The following is a 23087-nucleotide window of genomic DNA, read 5'->3' as shown; positions in this document are numbered from 1 at the left end:
TAATATCCACGTAACTTCTGTACAAGGTATATGGTTGTACAAACCTGGCATTTCATTTTTCATGATTAAATACATGTTATTTAAAGCAGGTAATATGTAATTGCCTGTATTCAAAAGTCATGTACTTTACAGTTGCACTAAAATGTAGGTATGAAGTTCATCTCACCCATCCTATAGTACATGGTACATATGTCAGGGACTTCTGTGATAATTTTTGAAATTGTGACATTTGTAACTATTTCACACAGTATACTAATGTAGATTTACTGATTCAATTTTTTACCTGTTTTAGTGTCAGATGAAATGCTCCAGAAAAGTATCCGGCAGATGGAGAAAAGTTTGGATCAACTGGAGTTGGACGTTAAAAACCAAAGCAAATTAGCTATGGAGGGTGATAGGTTCCCTGATGTCATGAACATATCCTTTTCTAATCAACAGTTGATACAAAGGGTTCAATTAACAGTACTAACAAAACAGTTGACTGAGAGGGGAAAATACCCAAACTCTAAAATAAAATGGTTTTGATTTCTAAAAGAGAAGTTCTCTTAGTATTTATTTGATTGTAATATTTTAACCAACCTACAGCAGATGGTGGGCTATTCAAATCAGCCTGTGTCCGTGGTTATGTCTTCAGTCCATGGTCCGTCCTTAGACAATCCTTGTTTTTGCTATTTCTGGAAAAGTACTAGGTCCCTAGTTGTGCGCATTTGATTTTGAGTCTGATCTGGAAACAAGATGACTGACAGCTTGCATTTTGAGAATTGAAGATTGTTATCACTATTTCTTGAGAAGGACTGAGAGGATTTTTCTCAAACTTCACTGGTAGGTTCCCCTTGGTCTGTAGATGTGTCTATTTGATTTTGAGTCTGATACAGGAAACAAAATGGCTGACGGGCAGCTATCTTGGATTATGACAGTTGAAGGTTGTTATCACTTATTTTTTTAAAAATACAGGGGGGAATTTTCTCAAATTTCACCGATAGGTTCCACTTAGTCTCTAGTTGTACCCGTTTGATTTTATTTTGAGTCTGATCTGAAACAAGATGACTGAGAGGTGGCCATCTTGGAGATAGAGAATTGAATTTGTTATCGCTATTTCTTGGAAACTACAGGAAGGGTATTTCTAAAACTTCACATGTAGGTTCCCCTTGTTGTCCAAAATTAAACAAGGAGTCAGCTAACCAAAGGTCTATGTCATGGTGTCAAAGGTCAAGGTCAAATTTTGTATCTTTTAACTGATGAACATTTAGTTAATACATGATGAAGCAATGTTAAGCAGAATTAAACAAGGAGTCGGCTGACTAAAGGTCCAGGTCACGAGGTCAGAAGTCAAGGTCACATTGTGTATCTGATGAACAATTTTGTTGTGACATGTTGAAGCAGGGTTGATCAGAATTAAACAAGGAGTCAACTGACCAAATGTCAAGGTCATGGTGTCAAATGTTAAGGTCAAATTTTTTATCTTATTCACTGATGAATATTTTGTTAAGATATTATGAAGCAAAGTTAGTCAGAATTGAGCAAAGAGTCATCTGACTAAAGATCCAGGTCACTGGGTAAAATGTCAAGGTCACATTTTGTATCTTTTTGCCAATGAACATTTTGTTGTGACATGATGAATCAGAGTTATTCAGAATTAAATAAGGAGACTACTGACCAAAGGTTTAAACTGTTATGGTGTAGAGGTCAAGGTTCTAGGGGTCAGGAGCCAAGGTAACATTTTTTATGTTATCAAAGATTAGCATTTTGTTATGTTATTATATATCAAAGTTGATTGGAATTAAACAAGAAGTCAACTGTCCATAGATCAAGGTCACTGGGTCAAAAGTAAGACATTTGGTTGAAAAGGTCAAGGACAAAGTGGATCTCTAAATATGACCCTGGTTCCTAGTGGGAGACTTACATTGGATTAAAATGAAACAAATCAAATAAAACAAAAGAGTTTAATACAGGTACATTTTTTTGTACTTCCATTTCTGTTAGCCCAACAGATACGGAAGCAGAGGTGTATGATGTATATTTCCTACCTTGCCACATGATAGGGCCCTTACTTACCTGTCAGCTAACTCTATTTTGAATTTGATCCAGAAAACAAAATTGTTGACAGAAAAAGTTTTTTATTGAGATTTCTAATTCACAAAAACTTGTTTTTAGAAATCTCTTGGATTTTATATGTAGGTTCTGGTTATCTCAAACTTCATATGTAGGTTTCCTTTGGTCCCTAGTGATGCCTATTTGATTTTGAGTCTGATCCAGAAAGCAAAATTGCTTCCTGTTGAAGTTTAGAATTGCTATTTCTAATTCACAGAACATTCTTCTCTAAGATGTGTCTTATATTTCATATTAGGGCTTCCTTGTTATCAGATAATTAAAGTAGAGAAAAGATCATGCATAGAACAAATAAAGATCTTTCAATGGTGGGTGCCAAGATCCCTCTTGGATCTCTTGTATTCTTACAGTAAGAAACACAGTGTAAGGATAGATACAATCTATTCTTATTTACCGATTTGTAAGTCTGCAGCAGGTAACTGTTAATTTGAAATCCATCGTATTAAGCCCTTGCCCGGCAATAAGCGGGAAAAGATGGTACTGTGTGTCATGTTCACTGTAACAGAAAAGATTATAAGATAAATATAAAAAAAAAGAACCTTGAGAGAAATGGTGTTGACCTTGACCTTGATCACGTATTCCTGACAACAGCGCGGGAACAGCAGTCCGTCCTTAGTGGGATGTACAAGAAAATGGACAACTTGTACAAGGGCATGGCCAAGTTCTACGCGTTTGATGTGAAAAAATATGGCATGGACGAGTTCTTTGCAGATCTCAAGTCGTTTAAAGAGCATTTTGTGGTAACTGTTTTTCTTTGGAGTATTCAGTTTTACATATTTGTTTACATGTATTTAAAAAAAAAAAGAGTAAAAACAAATAGGTATACAGCATACCAGAGCATATCTGAACTGCTCGGGGGACACATACATTTTTCAATTACAAAGCCTTTCAGGTGTGTTTTTTTGTTCAATCGGATAATTGAAAGTTTGGATATGAGGCTTAAAAACCCTTTCAAATATTAGGCATTGAACTGTTTTTACTATAAACACTTACTTTGACTTTATTCAACGCTATGTCAGTGGACAATATCATATTTCATGGTCAGCTGGCTGATAGAATATTACAAAAAAATCAAACTTTGGACTTCAACTCCCAATAAGAATACTTGGGAATCACTGAAGTGAAAGTGTAGATAACAGATTATGGTTGTATATTAACAGGAAGCAGTAAAAGAAAACATAAAAACGCGAGAAATGCAGGAGAAGATTCGCCGAGCCAAGGAGGCTAAGGAGCGCGCTCAAAAGGAAAAAGAAGCAAAAATAGCTAGGAAGAAGGCACTGGTAGATGTTACGATAGGTATGTTTATATTGTTATACACTCTACCAATATGTAATTACTGGCATTAGAGTAGAGACCTCAAATCTCAACATAAAAAACTGTGGATAGACACTCACTCAAGGTTTTTAAATTAAGGTACATTAGCAATCTCCCCTCTGTTAGAATGTCACTTTAATAGCTAAAATATGTCTATCTTAATTTTTTCCATTACAAATTTAGAATTACTATAATGAATAATGTTTTATATTGATTCTTTTGGGGTTTTTTTTATCAACATACAGAAATAAACTATAAGAAACAAAAGGACTGATATAAAACATCATTCTTAATGTAGCATTATACACATAATATAAGCTCAATCTTGACAGAAATAAGTTTATAATAAAGTGTACTGGGTTTAACATGTTGGCCTTGTTTTACAGACGACGACCAGGAAGGTGTAATAGATAATTTACTGGACGCTCTGAAGACAGGATCTGCCTTCAACAAAGGACGCGATGGCAAGCGGCGGACACCTCGTGCTGCAGGAGGTAACTCTAGCTTTGTCCTTTAATTATTTTAAGATTCACAACATCATCAAAAGAATGGGTGAGCTCTAATTGTGCTCAGATTGTTTTCTCAAATGAAAGTGGAGCTCATAATATATAGCCAGATACTGTGTGCAGCCAGGCCAGCCTTGACACCGCCTTTATTGCCAGAATTGTTGACTGTCAGATTTCATGCTGAATTACACATGATAATAATGCTAAATCTAAAACAGTGTGAGAGGTCCCCGAGAAATATGTACAGTGTATCACTAGAGTGGTACTATCGGGTGTATAAGGATGCCTACAGCGTGCTTAATGTCTGTCATTGTTTAATGTTTTTTTTTTCCTGTTTCACAAAATTTCTTTTAATGCACTGTTAGCAAAAAATGTTCCAGCTGTTCATATGGAACTGTACTTACTTTCTAACGATTTAAATGGCCAGATACTGTATATATTACATATATGTATATCATTGTGTAAAAATGTGTATATTACACTATAGCTACTGTAGAAATTCATCATTTGTTGAGTAGGAATACTTCATAATAACATTTATCTGTTTTCTTTTAATATCTTCTCTATATTATAATAAACTAACAAGCATATCATATATGAAAACACATTGTATTTTGGCGATGTTGTTAAACCTTGATATTGTTGTATTTCATTAGTTGGCTACCTAACTCCAGGTAACAGGGATCTAATACCTAGTATATAACAGGGCCATGGGACTCGGTCAATCCAACCATTACCTATTCTAGATCAAAGACCTATATAAAAACATCTGTACCTCCAGGAATGTATTGTCTCCCACCGAGCCCCAACCCCATAATTTTGAAAAATAATAATAAAAAAAAAAAAAAAAAAACTATTGGGTATTGGTTGGATTTACTCAGATAAGCTGATAACATTTTCTTAGAACAGTTTAGGTTAGTTTTCTTATCTATAGATCGGTGAAGGCATGGTTATAGCAGTAAATGGCAGTATGAAATATCATTATAGGATTTAGTGATTAATTTAATAAATGGTCTGAAGTTTTGCGATATTTTTACCCAGCCATTATGAATCTCTATGACTCGGTATCGTTTTTCACCTAAGACTTGCTTTTTTATCCTTTTTCCTGCTGCCTCAGCACATTTTTTTTAATTTTCTCTTTAAAATCACAGGTGTCTAGTTATTTTAAGTTAGTGTGAAGGATAAAGCGTATGGAGACTGGGTACCCAGGTCTTAATTTGTGCATATTTTACTGAAAACATACTATCAAAATTTTTGGTTAATATGGAATGGTTTACGTTGACGTTGAAGTGTCCATATTAATTATTTTTGCAGCCCCTAATTGGAAATGTATTTTGCTTTATAAGCTATAGCTTAAATCCCAGCAAAACAGTCTGTGATGGTGATTTTGTACACAATTTTATCTGCGAATTTGAAGTAGAAAAAATGCTGTTTTAGTGATAAAGGAAAAGCTTTTGCATCCAGAAGGATTTCATAAAGATTTTTTTTTCTTTTCTTTTTTGAAAAAATCTAAATGTTATTTTTGTGTTTATATGAAAAAATACAATAATTTTTTTCTATTATTATTATTTTTTTTTTATGTTGTAAGATAGAAGCATACAATTATGTATGTAAAACTACTGATATTTTATATGTATAGAATGTCTTGATTTTTAAGTTTGAGTACCCTGGTAAATAACACTTTCGTGAGAGACTGACAGCCACTCTATATATAGTAACGGGCCATCATCTCTTATGAATTACTACTACAGCTCAATTCTCGGTACTTTTTACTGTCTTGTTACTTTTATAAGACACATAATCCACAAGCGGATTATTAAGTCACCTGCTCTCCACAGCCTTCCTTTTCTTTCTGTGTTGTTCACTACTCTCTGTTTCTTCCACCAATGCACCTCACAGCGGATAGATTCTCCACGCTCTCGCGATCGCGAGTGTGGCACAATCGCCCTCCTGTCAACGGAGTAGACATGGACCAGCTGACCAACGCTATTCAGGACAAAATGATGCATCATTCTTCCCATTGGTTGGTCAAATATCATGAATTCAGGTTTTGCTGGAAGTCAATGTTGTGAAATCAAGCATGAAATATTTGTAGCCTCTGTCAGCATAGGAACTTGGGGGAAAATGTAGCATGGTGTCTTGGAACGGCCAACAAGCATGTAACACTTCTATACATGCTCCACAAAAAAGTATATACCTATATATTTATGTACACAAAGTACTGGATGGAAATTGTTTGAAATCTATAAAGCATGCAATCTCCTAAAGAAATTTCATTATGAATATTCTCTTCATTTTGGCAGCAGCCTCTATACTTGTACTATACTATACTTGTCTTGAGCATTGAAATCCACAAATCGTATTTGTCCTATCAACTATACACATGCACAGTCTTGTCTGCCAATTAATAAACATGCATTTTGTTGACATACTGAAATTACACAAATTATCATGCAAGCTTCCTGGCTATATGCTGACTCTAGATATGTTAATTTGCTTCCCTACCCCGCAGTCTATACATGCTTTATGTCTGGTTCATGTTGTTTCTGGTATTTTTACATAAATTGTCATTTAACTGTTTATGGTAGGACACACCTCATGTTTACCAATGTCTTTATTTCTATACTTGTATGTTTTGTGTTTCATTCTGAATATTAAAGCCAGATTCCTTAGAAAATTGACACCCTGTATAATCATGTATGTACATGAATATGCATTAGACCTTTAGATCATTGTACATGATTATTAGTTAGACTCGTAGTTGATTGCTTTGTCTGTATTTTTGTGATCCATTTATATTATAAGTTCACACCTTAAAGTGTTTTAAGTTATATTTTTATTTGCTTTGGTTTTTATTGATTTTTCCATGACTGTTTTTAATAATCATTGTTTTCTATGTATTTATAGCTACATGCACAATTATATATTGAATTCATTCAAATTTAAAATCAAAGAAAAATGTTTCTTGAGCACACAGCCTATTTCTTAGGATTCTTAATTATGGAGGATTATAATGGAAATTGAGTTTGGCAAAAATGATATAAGGAATTGATGTATAGCAGAAATTGTAATAGGTGACGGAGTTCCATTGAGATTGTGGTAAGACCTGTAGGAGTGTAATTAGCACATTAAACTGAAAGCATGATATTAAACATGCTGAAATTTCTATTTATGGTTGTGCTATTTAATGATATGACATGTTTATTTGCTTTACTGTATTGTTTATTATTACCCCAGTGTTTTAAGTTTGCAGTGATTTAGATTTGCTTTGTGTGTACCATGTACTGAATTTATATTATCAGTTTCTTCCAATGCTTTATGGGGATGGTATTGAAGTTTGTGTGGAAAACCTGTTATGAGCAATGCATGTTTGATAGTTTTTGACAGCATTTATAATGATAATGTTGTGTTTTACAAACATATGCTTAGTTCCCCTCCCCCTCCCCCCCCCCCCCCCCCCCCCCCCCCAAAAAAAAAACAACAAACAAAAATATATATATATATATATATATATTTATATAAAGTTAAAAACCAAGATATTGATGGTCTGTTTGTGAATATTTATTTATTTGAAGATTATGTTTAGCTGTGTTTTTACACTATTGCCTGGAATGGAGCTAATTATTATAAGCCTATTAGAACCTATGGTAATGGCTAACTCTAGGCCTTGATGACTTTAGTTATATTGTTAAACGTGATGAGTTTACTCCTGGCTTGGTATATTTCTGGGATTTGTTTCTGTGCGATATCACCAAAGGCCAAAGCAATCAAATGGTACAGTTAAACATCCCTTCCTCTGCTGTCTGTGGTTCTATCCTCCACTACAAGGTGTTTTAGGCTATAGAGGCGTGTACTATCCTCTATTACAAGGTGTTTTAGGCTGTAGAGGCGTGTTCTATCCTTTATTACAAGGTGTTTTAGGCTGTAGAGGCGTGTACTATCCTCTATTACAAGGTGTTTTAGGCTGTAGAGGTGTGTACCTATCTGGTACAGAACCTGAAGAAGCCAATTGTAATCAAGGTTTATGTGATATGACTACTTTACTTTCAGCACGTGTGAACCAGGCATGGAGAACCCGAGTGGTTACGAGGTGACGCAAGTCTGCCCTGTATACAATAACATACCTAGTTTATACATTAACGACTTGCTGTGACAGTCTTAGCACCAGACAAAAACAGCATTATATGCTTAACTTTCACCTATAAGCAAATTAATTCTAAAGTCTTGGACATTTTTTATGGTTTATGTAACCATGAAAGTGACCACGGAATAAAAGAAGAAAAAGAAATATGAAACACAAATTCCTTCTAAAAGATATCGGAGAAGTCCTGTTTAGTGTATACAGTAGATTGAAACATTTCTTCAGATGTAGGAGGAGGTCTGATTTAATGTTAAGACACTGCTTTATAGAGCTTTGGTCATAGACATTATATATTATGTAATCCCAACACAGGCCTATTGTATAACCTTGGGAGAAGGTATCAACAGCCATATCTCTGTTCCTTGTTACTAAATACAGACAATTTCTTAAACAAATATACACTGTTCCTTTACATTTGAACAAGTATATCACTTGCATGTTTACATGAGATATCTAAATATATATTAACCAATTGAAAAAAGTATAAATTAATGCCTATCTGATCCCAATGTCACATTGCATTACCTGCTTACTTAACAAAAATGTGATTTCAAATGAAGTTAAAAAAACTTCTTGATAAGTGCAACATTTATTACAGATGTTCTGAAATGATCACAAAGAAATGTTAAAATACAAATGAATGTTCTTTTCACAACATAAAAAATGTTCAGAAAGTATAGTGATTTATTTAAATGCCTCCATAATGAATGCTTTATTGAAAATATTGCAAAATGATGTCAAAATATGTTCTAAAGACTCCTAAATGAATGATATTTTATAATATTCCAAAGTGATTAAAATTCTCCTATACCAATTATGACAAATGCTAGAAAGTAGAAATAGATATAAAACTAAACACATCTAGGCTTAAATTTAGGAGTCCATTTTTGTACCGGGAGTGTAAACATTGAATTTGATAATGAAAATGTCTGATGGTGCATTTTGATTTAAAATTATTAGTTTTGATAGTTAGGAATGTTTTAGTGTTTTATGAACTAATTTTTTAAGAATTTATTATGAATGTATTTTTGTCATTTTCACCTATCTAACCTCTAATTTCACAGTTATCTCCCCTTTTCCCTATCTCCTGCCCAGGTTAATGAATATTGTATGTGGAATTGTTTTCTTTCAAATCAGAAGAGCTGATTTTAATCAATGAGTTTGCCTCTATCAGATAAATGAAAGAACTTTTATTTTATATTTTGTGTGGAAACAATAGACTATAAGTATACATTATCATAATGCTATATCTGATTTTCATTTCATCTTGTTATTTACTAGGACATAATGAGAGCTACTCCACAAATGTTGCTAACACACAGCTTGAATTTTCATGAAATATGAATTATTCTTATTTTTGAAAATCTTTACTTAAAAATTAAAAAAAAAAAATGATCGCTTTCATTGAAATGGTCTTTTATCTTTCAGCTGAACGTCGAGCCCAACTTTCTCGGTCAAGGTCACGACAGAATTTACTCCAAGGAGATAATTCAACAGTGCGTGAAATTTCCTTTGATGACGTGTTAAATTCAGAGACTCCACCACGTGAACGGACTAGTGTACCTGTGGAAAAACCCAGGGAGCGTAAACGTGAGCGGAGGAAGCCTTCGGAAGGTGAAAGCGAAGCAGAAAAACTTTTAGCAAGGTTGAAAGAATTATGATGAATTCAGTTTTACATGAATTCTTCAAAGGGACCAAAATAAGATGATACATATCTGGTATTGTTTATATATGTGGACCACCCCTTGTGGAGTGAGTTGTATATTAATAGTAATCCTTTATCTTCATGCTGTTTAATGTCAGCATTGTATAGTCGCAACCTACATTTTGATTTTTTTTCAAAAAGTTTTTGCCAGAAATAGAGACAACATGATTTTTAATAAGATTATTAATAACATCCAAGAATTGAATTTTGATATTTGACTTACTATTAATTATCTGATTGACTCAGCAGAGAATTTCATTGGAAAATCAGGTCATGTACCATATAGTGATAGGAAGTACAAGTTTACATGGAATTAAAGTGCTGGAGGTTTTAATATGTTAGCTGTACAAACTGTAAGCTTGTGAATCCACACATCCATGGTCTGCACTTAGCATCAATCTTCCCACAAAAACATCTCCTGCAGAACCTTAAAGCCTAGATTTTAAATACTTGACATGTAACTTGCTGTTAAGACCTATTAAAATTAGATTAATTTGGCTCAAATGTGCTAAAAAAAATTCCCCTAATTACTTCTTCAGAACTGTAGGATCCATAATTGTGATATTTTCCTTGTAGCTTGTGATAGAGGATGGCTTTCATCTGTATTCATTAAATGGTCATATCCCACTGTCCACGTCACAGGGGGCAGGTGCAAGACACAACCGTTTCTACAGAACTATGAATAAGTCTAGTCAAATTTGTCATCAAGTTTCGTATTATAGTAAAGTTCATTTGTTCAAATGAATGACCTTTTACACTTTATTACAGGTCATATGTTGTTACAACCTGGCAAATATCTGTTATTAAATTAACCAATTGGCATCTTGTTTTAAGTTTCAAGGTCTCCAAATAGCTTAAACCACAGTTACTATAATACCAACTTATCAGATGTTATTGTTTCAATCTTATGTACCCTATTCATCCAGCATTAAGTTCATGTCTGGTAATAAACCCACCAGCTGACCTGGAAACAAAACTAAAGTGAAACCTGACTTTACCGACCGTTGACTTTAACAACATCCTGTATCGTCAGGCCATAGCCATTGGAACTGTGACATGCCCAACTATATATATATATTATTGCTGACACTGACTTTACCGACACCCTTGATACAGTGTCTATAAAGTCAGGTTTCACTGTACAGGATTTCATTAATATAAACACATTACCAGTAGTTATCTTGTAATAAGCCTGCTCTTTAATTTGTGTTTGTTGCAGGATTGTCTTGAAGCAGAATTTTAACTTCTGATAAAATTGACTCCATGATAAGGAAATGAATTACCCGGTTTGTAATTTCACTCAAGACTTGATAGACAAATAGGGATATGTATATAAATAAGATGGTTTTAATTTTAACATATGTTAGAAGCTGAAACCAGAACATTTCTAACTGAAATGAAATTCTAGCTGTATAATTTAAGGGAATACATTGTACAATAATTATATACAGGAAAATTATGACGGGGATATGTTACAGAACAGTCTTTGTCTTTGTAAGATTACATCATAGATGCTTCCGAAGAAATTTAATTTTAAAATCGTGAGAGGGGATGATGAATCAATCATCTAGGTATAATGTGAATGTTTCATTTTTCATCCCAAACTTTGTAGAATCTTTTGTTGTGTGTTACTATTGTGAAGTGGGATAGTGCACTCACTAAAATGAGGAGTCCACTACACATTGGCACTCACTAAAATGAGGAGTCCACTACACATTGGCACTCACTAAAATGAGGAGTCCACTACACATTGGCACTCACTAAAATGAGGAGTCCACTGCACACTGTCATACTTAGTACATATGTAAAGACTACTACTAACAAAGTGCTGTATAGATTTTGATGTGATGACTTCAGTGTCATAAGATTTCTATGAAATATCAATAAGCAAATTGAAAATGTACGTGCTATGATTCATTTGGGCATTAAATGTAAAACTGCCTTCTATGTACAGGGACCAATATTAGATGGAGAGTGCTGTATTAATGTTTCTCCATCAGTAAGCTGGAGGACTGTGACATTTTTCCAGCAGTGAACTATGGGGAAAAGGTCTCCTTCAGTTGAATGTGAAAGCTTATGCATCCCGAAATCCCATATTTTAATTGTTTCATTTTACCAAAATTAAATGCATTTTTTTTTTCTTTAAAAGAAATAGTCCAAAAGACATTCTCAAGAAAATTGTTTCTTTTTTGTATGTGAATAAGTCTCGGGATCTATAAAAACAGGGATTCCATCAGCTATGTTTGAACAATCGCTGTCCTTTGAACACCTGAAGTTTTCATTTTAAAAACATTCAACAACAGGCTAGGCTTATACATGTACCAGTGGTCTTGTAACATGGTAAGTTTAGTGAGAATGATGAGGAAATCAGTCTGCATGGGGCGTCATATTTTTTATATTAACACCAGCAGATAGAAGGCTAGTAGACTGAGTTTTCAGGATTAAAATGAGATATTTGGTTAATAATAAATAACTTGAGTAAATGTAGTATAGGTATATTTAAGGCTAATAAACTGACTATAAAATCACTTCCCATCACTAAGGTGTTTTAGTACCCGGTTCACAGCCTACATGACTCTGTCTATTGCTAGGTTTCGAACACCTCAATTAGTAGTATCAGTGTTCTGTTAGCACTAAATCTACTAGAGAGTTAGACTACAAACATACTGTGGTGAGCTATAAAAAACTGCATATATATAGCTGTTTTAATCTGTAATATTGAAGGCAGTCATTTTGTTTGATTCATGATAAAGAATGTCATAAACTTCTCATTCACAATTAATTTTATTTAACATCCATGATTTCTTTATAATATAAAGTCAAGTCCATTTATAATACCCCAAAGTTTTTACATGACCTTAAACTTATTATGAAACTATCTGGCTTTAGTTTCACAAAAAGCTTTTTCCTTCCCTTAAGATTTGCTGAAAGCTTCTTTTTTTTGAAGTTAAGGAAAAGTTAATTTAGCTGGAAAATGTTTGTGAAACTGAGACCTGATACTGTGTTTTGATAATTTTGATATACAAATGTATATGTATATATCTATATGTATATATAGAGGTAATCAGTGCTTTATGTACATAGGGATGTTATATTATTTTCCTACAAATGTTTATTGTATTATAATGAATGTTTTAACCAACACACTACCCCAAGGAGATATGGGGCTGTACTTTGTAACCCACTGTGGCCTAGGAGACTCGACTTTACCCACTGTGGCCTAGGAGACTCGACTTTACACGTGTACACATGTGTGTATGTATTTGTGTGTGTGGAGTATGAGAGGAATGTATTTCTGGTTATATATGTCCCCCAAAGTCTAAAATTACATTTTATATTTCTATTCCAATATGTTTGATAAATTTATTTTGTACTTCGTTCAGGAAATATTGATTTATATGGAATTAATTTACTGAAAATAAACTGCATTCATACTACACACAATGAAAGTAAAAATCATATGTTTTTTAATCATTAATCAACAAAGAGGAGTCATGAGGCCAGTAGAGGGATGGCTTCAGATATTAAAACTCACATCCTCTTCAATTTTAAATTTAAAAAATGTAAATTCAGGTAATAAAGATAAAAGTCATAGTTTGATTAGGTTAATTCTCTGATGTGTATTGGAAGGACTATTTAAAGTGGAGAGATGTAGACAACGAAGAAATAAATTATTTATAAGGCAGATTGGCAGCTGCACTAGTATTACCTGTATGAAGCAGGTTTCCACTTCACAAACAAATAACATCACCAGGTTCTGGAGTCAACCGTCTGTAATTTCTGGGTTCCCAATATAGAACACATTTATATGTAGTTATTCTAACATGTTATAATGTTTTATTGATAACCTGATGCCATTATTTGTTTTTGACACTATATAACTTAAGGTTGTCTAACATCTACTGACATCTAGTGCTTCTCCATGTATGTTGTTTGTCAGCATCAGTATCAGTCATAATCTTTACAGCTGCAACATTGCACCTCAGAAATAAAACAACTTTCTGCAAAGATTTTGTAGACTTCCTTTGAAGATTTAGTAAGCTTTCTGTAAAGATTTTGTAGACTTCCTGTGAAGATTTAGTAAGCTCTCTGTAAAGATTTTGTAGACTTCCTGTGAAGATTTTGTAAGCTTTCTGCAAAGATTTTGTAGACTTCCTGTGAAGATTTAGTTAGCTTTCTGTAAAGATTTTGTAGACTTCCTGTGAAGATTTTGTAAGCTTTCTGTAAAGATTTTGTAGACTTCCTGTGAAGATTTTGTAAACTTTCTGTTGATTTTGTAGACTTCCTGTGAAGATTTAGTAAGCTTTCTGTGAAGATTTTGTAGAATTTCTGTTCAAAGAGTTTGTAGACTTCCTGTGAAGATTTAGTGAACCTTCTGTGAAGATTTAGAAGGCTTTATATGTATTCATATATATTTCTATTATGTTATACTTTTCCAAATCTGAGCCTCTATTTGTTGTCTGCTAAGTGACATTATTATATTTTTAACGTTATTTCCAGTTGATATGCAACTGGTAGTTGTTTGGACAAAATAGTTCATCATTTATAGGAAAGTAGATAAGGAAATTATGTTCTTGTCTGAAGAATGTGGACTTACAACCCTGTTGAAAACCCAGTTCTGATCACAATTTCAGCCACATTAGTTCCATATCAACCTTCCCTACATAGGATATACTCAACAATGCAAATCTTATTTTCATATAAACTTTTCGTCATCTGTAAGCCTGACATTCTATTAATTTGGTGCTTGATCCAACAGAAGTATTCCGAACACATTGGTCTGTACTAAGATTCACTGCTGCGATGTTCTGGCTAGTTATGTGAAGTCTGCCTGGTGTGTTCAAATATGTAAATTGTTGTTAGTTTAGATTGTTAAGTTTTAAATTTTATTTTAATGTGATTTATCTTTGATCTTGACACTTCTGAGACAACTTCATATTCCTAGATAAAGCTGAGAAATCAGTGGTCAAACTTCAGGGCTATAGCCGTAAAATATCTACCCAAGAGGTGGACTCCGTTTTGTTATAAACAGGAACTATACTAAAGAAGTGATATAATATAAACACTAGTATATGATAGGCCACATTGTCTCCTGCCTACACCATGCAAAGAATATTTGTATCTACATAGTCCTATCATCAGATAGATATTTTACTGAAATAGCCCCCGAGGTTTCAATCATCTTCTTAAACCAAGAGTTACATTCCCAATGAGCAAGAGGGCAAGTGAGCTCAAACCTGGTAAATTCAAGGATTGGGGCCTGTTCGTTTATTAAATGTAATATTTCAAACATACATCGTGACGGACCTGCAGATGTTAATACAGGCCTTCGAAGTTTTTGTCAATGCTCATCTTAAAACAATATCAAATCTCCAGGTCCATCTTTATTTCATGAATGAACATACCGGTCCAACTGGTCCAACCATTTGGACCGCAAAAACGAAACGGCCTTGGTTTCACTGTACTTGAGGCATGCACAACAAGACCTCAAACCAAAATGTCCGTCAGTTTTCAAAGATAACAAAAATAGTTTACAGGACAGACAGTAGCAAAGCTCAAGAAGAAACAGACATTTTATCACTGATTTGAAAAGTTGGAGTCAGTGGGATTTCTGTTTCCTTTGTCTGTTGTAGTTGTACTTTTACTAATGTAACATCACTATAGCTTTGACTTTTGTATATCACGCTGCTACAACCTTTTGTATGCTGGATACGTGTATAAGTTGTAAGAGAGAGTGAGAGTGACTGTTAAGACGAACAACTATAATGGAATTCATTGCCTAAATAAAACATTTAAAACTTATGAAAATGTTCCTGATGTGTTTTTTATCTTTAAAATACCGTTCATGTTCTCTATATTAAAATTTCTATACTTTATATCCTGTTAAGTCATATCAGACATATTTGTAAAGTCCCCATTTTTGGATATTTAAGTAACAAAATCTGATGAAATAACAAAATATGATCAAATTTTAGTAACAAAACTAAATCTTTCAAGTCTTGAAAGACTCCTAGCTGAAAATCTCGGTTTTGGATGGCATTTTAAGATGTTTAAGTGAAAAAGATTTGATCTGATTTCAGTTACAAACCCAGAGATCTCTAGTGTTCATCCCTTGATAGATATGACAACACATGGAATATAGTTTCAACAAAACATTAGAAATAGACTTGAAATCCTCATTAAAGAATATTTTTGTCAATATTTGAGGTAAAATGTGTAAAAAGATTCATCCGACATTGTGTGGAGTAATTTACATTGATAATTCAGATGATGAGATTTATTTGAGTCATGGGAACCTTGGCAGTTCAAACTGAACTACTTGCTAGGTATTACACCGTAAGGTCATATATAAATATATCAATGGAAACAACGTTGAAAAATAGTAGTTGATGTTTACAAAGTGTTGTACCAGACCAGTGCAGTGTGAGAGGCCGGGTCTTAAAAGGTCATTAATGGCCAACTACATTTCTAACACAAAGGATAATAAACAACTAGTCTGTACTTTCTCAAGGGAGGACGACGTCACACAGAGACCCAAGGGAAGGTATCGGGACTCGTTTGTTGATCCATATTCCATGATTCAAGTATTGGTAACTACATTTTTAAAGAATTGTAAAACAATTCATGCATGGTTTCATGAACAACCTAAATGTATAACACGATTCAAGTTAAATTGTATAACAAAAGTTCAACGTAGTATTTCTGGGAAGAATTATGAAATGCTGTCCAAAGGAATTATTCAGGTATATAGTTTATAAAATCTGAACGCCAAACATCAAACTCATGCACATGGGAAACACCTGCCAAAACGCACTACGAACCACAGTCCATAGCAGGCCTTCAGATACTCCAACAATGTTAGACGATAACATGATGAGAAACGTATGACAGGCGCGTCGGTTGACGTCAGAACCAAAAAAAATAGCCAGAGACCTTTAGCTAGCTGAAGTAGCCTGCAGAAGATGTTGCCAGGAGAAAGTTTCTATCAAAGGCGCAATGTTATAAGCACAGAGGTTGGTTAAAACATCTGGGGATATTTGACCAACCAGATCCTGAAACTCGGAACATGTGCATGTGTAGGCATTATTATAAGTCTAATGCATGTATTTATATAAATAACACTGACGTTCCACTGCCCTCTACAGAAAGGAAACCACTTTTTGGGACGGACTATAGGTGGGACGTAATCTCGACCTGAACCAAACAATCGATCATTTAAAAAGGGAAATTATTTGGTTAAGTAGGCCTATTACGTAACTACCTGTTAATACATGTAGCTGTGGTTATTATGGACGTGTTTGTGGTTTAGGAGGCAGAAGCGTTACACGGCGAGAAACTTGTGACAGGCGCTGGCGTCAGAACGAAGAAAATAGCCAGAGACCTTTTAAATAGCAAGCTTTAGTAGGAGGCTACGGTATGTCCTTGTTAGCCACCTGGTGAAGGCGCAGAACTGAAGCTGACTTTAAAGTGTTACCTTACTGAAGTATACTTCCAAAATACCACATTCGAATACAATATACTGACAACGGGCGAACCTATTCCTAATATGTTGAACAGGAGCATTACTAGTATTTCTCGGCAAGGTGACAGAACCAAAAGCCTTCATCACTGGGATAAACGCTCAGCTAAAGGCCAAACTCGATTCAGAGTCAAAAGAGAGATTAGGAAGACAAATTCAAGATTAGAAAGAATATATAATATATAACATAGGATCTCGAATGTTACCTCTTACGAATCGTGCAAAATGGGTATTAGTTACAAGACTGGCTCCTAACGACACGGCATGTGTGATAGGGATATTCGCGTATTATTACACTTCATTAATATGTTTGTCATATAACCATGTAGCTGATGAAACATGCTAGATACATTGTCTAGATATATGTTTCATCGATTCTGCCTGGATTAAAAAGCATGCTTGACTAAATTGTCCCTTTAAGTGTAGTACATGGAACAGTAGTCTCGATTTTTTTGTGAGATGTCCTTCAATGATTCTATTGGGAGCACCACACAAAGACCTTCAAGATTGTGGATTCCAGTATCATTTGTTGATATATTCCATTGTTACTGGTTGTCTATTACTGTTGTTCAAAAAATGTTTCCCTTTCCTCATATTTTCCGACTTTCACGATTATTGAAATTGTCCTATTCCCCTCCTTTTAACGAGACGTACCAGTTCACGCCTATCACTGCCTCATTGTTAAGTGGCTCGAATGTATTCTAGAGTTTGGTCAAAATGGCTTCCCTTATTATAAAAGAAATAGTTCGATTTATCGATTGGCCTAATTTCACTAACACAAAAATGAAAAGTGGAAATTTGTATTACATGTGAGCTAGAACAAAATAATCTTTTGCTGAATAAATTATGTTTGACCTAATTGCACTATCGAATGAAGGCCAAACGTATTGAATACTCTCCCGAAGTGCTAATGAGCGTTCAGCTAGTGAAATAACTTTCGTTGATAGGTAAACACTCTATTTACACTAGCATATGGCACATTATTTGGTTAAACAGACAAATCCATATTTGAGACAAAGGGGACGTTTCATTGTTTAAACTTCTGTATTAGGACGTAAATGTAACTTCCTTATTAGGACAATTGTACAATCAGACGTTCCAATTATTTGGTGAACCATTTAATATCATTTGCGTGAAGCCAAGTGGATGACGGCTACTATAACTGTACGGACACAAGAACAAGTCGTTCTGTACAAATACACAATGACATTTAAAGATTACAAATCAGTTTCTCATGTATGTATATTCAATGTCTAATATCCATCCCTGGTATATTATACTTGTTTGTTTGTCTATATGATTGCATTGTTTGCAGTTTGATCCATGTGCTCTATTTAGATGTAAATTGCATTAAAGTTGAATTGTATCCTCCATGTTCGAATATTAGCGTCAACATGTTTTTCATCTGTCTGTAAACTATACTCCTTTCAATAGAACTTAATGATCCTTTTAAGAAGTTAAAATAAATAACACAGACATAGACACAGTTTACACATTTTTTTCATCGACGTCATCCGTCATGCCAACCATGTCACATCGATGTAATATTGTTTTAAATATAACGCATGTTTTCAACCTCATCTCTCGAAACATAAACTTGTTTGTCAGCAGCCGGCTTTTTTCACGAAAATCATGATATTGAAAACATTTTGTTGGATATTTGATTAACTGCGACACGTAAATACCTTTGGTGGTTAGAAGGGATGTTACTATCAAGAAAGGAGAAGTTGACAAATGCCATAGCTCAATTGTAAGCTACACATTGTAGTAAAAGAGTAGATTCATGAAATTCAAGCAAGAAATACTTGACATCACATCATTAATGTTTCTGAAAGTGAACATTTATTGACAAACTGGTTCTTGTTAGCTGTTATGATTTTCTCTTTGAAACTCCAAACCTAATACCAAAATAAAACTTCATATCCATTGGTAAAAATGTAATGTAATTTTAAAAATCCACACAGAAGCTACCCAACATATGTTTATGCTCCGCGCTTCGACGTCTATCTATCAGCCGAGACGGATACATATAGGTCATGTAATGTATAATTTGGTTGGGTTTGTTTTTGTTTAACGTCCTATTAACAACCAGGGTCATTTAAGGACGCGCCAAAATTCAAATTTGTCTCAAAAATGCACTTAATTTCTCTCTACTCCTATATCTTTACACGCACAGATTTGATATTTGGCACAGTGATAGCATGTACGAATTCCTACAAATTCTATTGTTTTCATTGACCTTGACCTTGGTCACAGAGGTCAAACGATAAAGAAATCACAATTTTCAAATTCTCTTGAAACGGTTTATTTTGATCAATTATAAAAGAAAATGCTCTTTTGAAGATGTTTGCAACGTTTCAAGGTCAAATCATCAGAAATAAGGCAGAAACAGCACTTGTGAAAAATGTATTCCCGCCAAAATTTAAAATTATCATCAAATTGCACTTTAAATGCCTTTCTTCCAATACTCTGACTTATACAGACTTTATAATTAGCATTTATAGCATGAATGGCTAGCAACAAAGGCATGGAAATCGTGGACCTTGACTTCGTAGCTCAAGGTAACGGTCAAGGTTCAAAGTGAAATGACCGGTTAGAGAAGAGAAGCGTTGAGAAAACGACCCTCGATAACATGTCTATGACTATTTTCTGGGTGGAAATTCCGTGTTTTGATCTTGATCAAATCTAGTTTTCATTGTTTTTATCCTGTCTTTTAACCAGGATGTTTTTACCTTGTGCATTCCAAAATGTCATAATCGGTACCATGATTGTGGACACAAGGCCGACTGAGACTTTCTGGTACCTCTCATATCACTTTTATATCAAACTATTCTGGTTGCTGTTAATTCAAATTATGAAATTCAACACTCGTACATCATAACTATTTATTTTAAAAACTATATCTGATTAAAGGAGCATGTGCCAAAAATGCCCTTTCTAGAAGGGAACGAAGACGCCTCTGAAGGCAGAAAGGCCATGGGTGTCTGTGCCAGAAAATCGACCGCTGTTCGATTGCACGAGACTGAAGGCCGAGTGCAATAGAACATAACTCGATTACCAGTACCGAGGGTCAAATGCACAGACACCCATGATATACTTGTTTTATTACATAATCACTAAAACACAATTAGAAGGCCTAGACGTCACCGAGACTGTCGTCGGCAGTGTTGACATCTGAGTGACTTCGACGCTTGAAAGGGTAGGACGAATTTCCGAAACGTCACAGGTGTTCAATAGTTCGCACGTGACAATGGAATGATAATTTTAGCCGTGCAGTAGTTAAAAATATAGCTTATGTGTATAGTTAATGAAAATCAAACGCATTGTGTAATAAATATAAATAAAATATAAAGTTGCCGACATGCAAGTAAATTATATACATTTGATAGTAGACAAAAGGTGACGTTGCATTTTGCACTAACGCTTTCACTGCATCAAACTTGCTACACACCTGAACATCTAAGACAGTGAAAGCGAAAGTATACAATGTCACGTCTTCTTTTGGCTCTTATCAACATAATAACACAAATGACGAAAGAAGACAACTTCATGACTCGTGCCCTGACCGCGCCTCGAAGTCGAGATCTACGGCACTCAATTGCATTACCAGAAATACCCACAGCTGATACCACTGTGCCGCATCCAAGTTCTTAAAAAGAACTTTTTCAATGGCGCAGTGATGATCGACCCGATACCCTGACATGATCACAATGACAAGCCGTTTATTAGATGATATCAATACCTGGATCACAATACATATATACATAGATAAATGCGAAATGTACACATACTATAAATATCAAATCACAGTACACTACGACACATAAATATATATACATTTATATATTTGTTTGTGAGAAAAGAAAACATAACGCAGCTATGATTACAATTGCTTGTTTTTATTTACCCTGTGTTGCTATTTAAACATTATGTATTTCTTACATACTTCCGAAAAACAAAATCAAATTAAACATTTTGCTTTAAATTATTTAAATGCTTAATGTGTTTCATATTTTAAAATAATTATACAAATATTCTCCAATTCGAGACATTCAAAGAAATTAACAGAATACATTCATTCGGAATGTGTCAAAGAATTCTAACTGAATTCCCTTCAGTTAAAGAGAAAACAAAGATATATTTAATGTTCGTACAAAAATAGCCCTTACAAATTAGTATCGACTAAAAGCTAAAAGGGGCTGTTGACGTCACAGCCGTTCTACTCAAAATAAAATCGTTTAACATTTAAGAAAAACAAATAACGAGATATTTCTGAATACATACTTGTTTTGTACAACCACTGAGCATATTCATTCGAGGTGTAGACACTTGACCCAATTTTGGCACGATGAAAGTATTCTACAATCAATCCTCACTATCCTGAATTCTGAATAATCAAAGACCCTGGTTAAGTCGAAGTAAACATCCAGTTCCGAGTGTAAACAATTACGATGGATAAATACACGGCAACTTGGAATACTCTAGATATAGCCCCGCTGACGCAAACGAGGACAGACCTCTTTGAATATTGCATATTCATGATATACATAGTGAGAATACATGAATATTGCATATTCATAATATACTTAGTGAGAATACATGAATATTGCATATTCATAATATACTTAGTGAGAATACATGAATATTGCATATTCATAATATACTTAGTGAGAATAAATGAATATTGGATATTCATGATACACTTAGTGAGGATACATGAGTTACCAAATACACATGTAGAATACTTTTCCATAAGTTAAAGGAATATATAATAGTATGTTGCCGCATTGAATAGTACGAGTGCTGATTGATAAGTTTGGAGCCTCATATTGAAGAATTTGAATTTTGCCGGACATATTGTATTATTTTTCAATATAATCTCCTTCAGTATCTATACACTTTTGCCAGCGGTGTTGAAGGGCCTCAATGCCACTTTTATAGAACTCCTTTTCTTGGCCAATTAGAAAGTCATCCACTGCATGCATGTCGTCATCATCGGACTGAACGTGGGTGCCTGAAATAGCTGTTTTCAGTTTTGGAAATAAATGATAGAAGGCGGATGTTAATCAATTTAAAGCGACAATCGTGAATGGCAGCCATGGCAATGGCAGACTCTTTCACCCTCGCCTTAACCCTAACCGATTTTGTCCATTTTGCAAAAGCCGCTTGTCCTGTTTACTTTAGAGAGCTACCTCGTCGATATAAACTAAACCAGATGAGACCAGTCCTTTCGACCCTATACAGACAGAGAATAGTAGGACTTAAAAAGAAAATCCTTGAGAACCTCCTTCAATACGAGGCTCACAACTTATCAATCAGCCCTCGTATGTTGTATATGCCACAGAGACAATTTCTAAATGAAATATCTATATCGTATATTGCTAGCATCATTAATAATTTAAATAACATTTTGTCTGAGACAAGACAGAATATAATCTAGTAAACCCCAGATAAAGCATGATAATTTACTGCCGTAGACTATTACACATATCCTAACTGACAAGTGCCGGGAAGAAAGACCTCAAACAGTTAATCAGATTTAACAATGCAAGCTTTTATTACATTTTCAGTTTTGTATCAAATACTCAATGGTATTTATCCAATCACATGTTATTCCACCCCCAGCCAGAGTGCAAACAATGTTTTATCAAAATTACGTTATTTATGACGCTAGAGCGGATATTATGGAATATCAAATGACATGGAATTATACATGTATCACTCTGTACTCTGGTTTTGATACCCAAATGAAATAAAACACTTTGTCTCGATCGATATGCTGATTAATGAAGC

General features: G+C 34.3%; 1 protein-coding gene and 1 long non-coding RNA gene across 7 annotated transcripts in view; both read left to right on the top strand.

Annotated features, from left to right (window-relative positions):
* LOC117329135 (protein diaphanous homolog 2-like) overlaps positions 1-15587 on the top strand; it is an 81233-nt gene extending 65646 nt beyond the window's left edge. For 4 of the 6 annotated variants that reach the window (XM_033886886.1, XM_033886882.1, XM_033886881.1 and 1 more), the window contains 5 exons: positions 293-417; positions 2685-2849; positions 3270-3405; positions 3810-3917; positions 9499-15587. In XM_033886886.1, coding sequence (XP_033742777.1) covers positions 293-417; positions 2685-2849; positions 3270-3405; positions 3810-3917; positions 9499-9731 — 767 coding nt within the window. In that variant the 3' untranslated portion in view covers positions 9732-15587. Of the gene's footprint in view, positions 1-292; positions 418-2684; positions 2850-3269; positions 3406-3809; positions 3918-5828; positions 5953-9498 lie in introns of all 6 variants that reach the window. The other 2 variants (XM_033886884.1, XM_033886885.1) reach the window with 1 other exon arrangement.
* LOC117329137 lies at positions 7437-9165 on the top strand. Its single transcript, XR_004533111.1, has 2 exons — positions 7437-7757; positions 7800-9165. It is a non-coding gene; the product is annotated as an uncharacterized LOC117329137 (long non-coding RNA).
* Positions 15588-23087: the final 7500 nt, after the last annotated feature.

The sequence above is a fragment of the Pecten maximus genome, chromosome 6 (assembly GCF_902652985.1).
Source record: "Pecten maximus chromosome 6, xPecMax1.1, whole genome shotgun sequence".
In the NCBI taxonomy this organism is placed as follows: Eukaryota; Metazoa; Mollusca; class Bivalvia; order Pectinida; family Pectinidae; genus Pecten; species Pecten maximus.
Note: the sequence above shows the minus strand (reverse complement) of the source record. Positions and strands in the feature narration are given on the sequence as shown.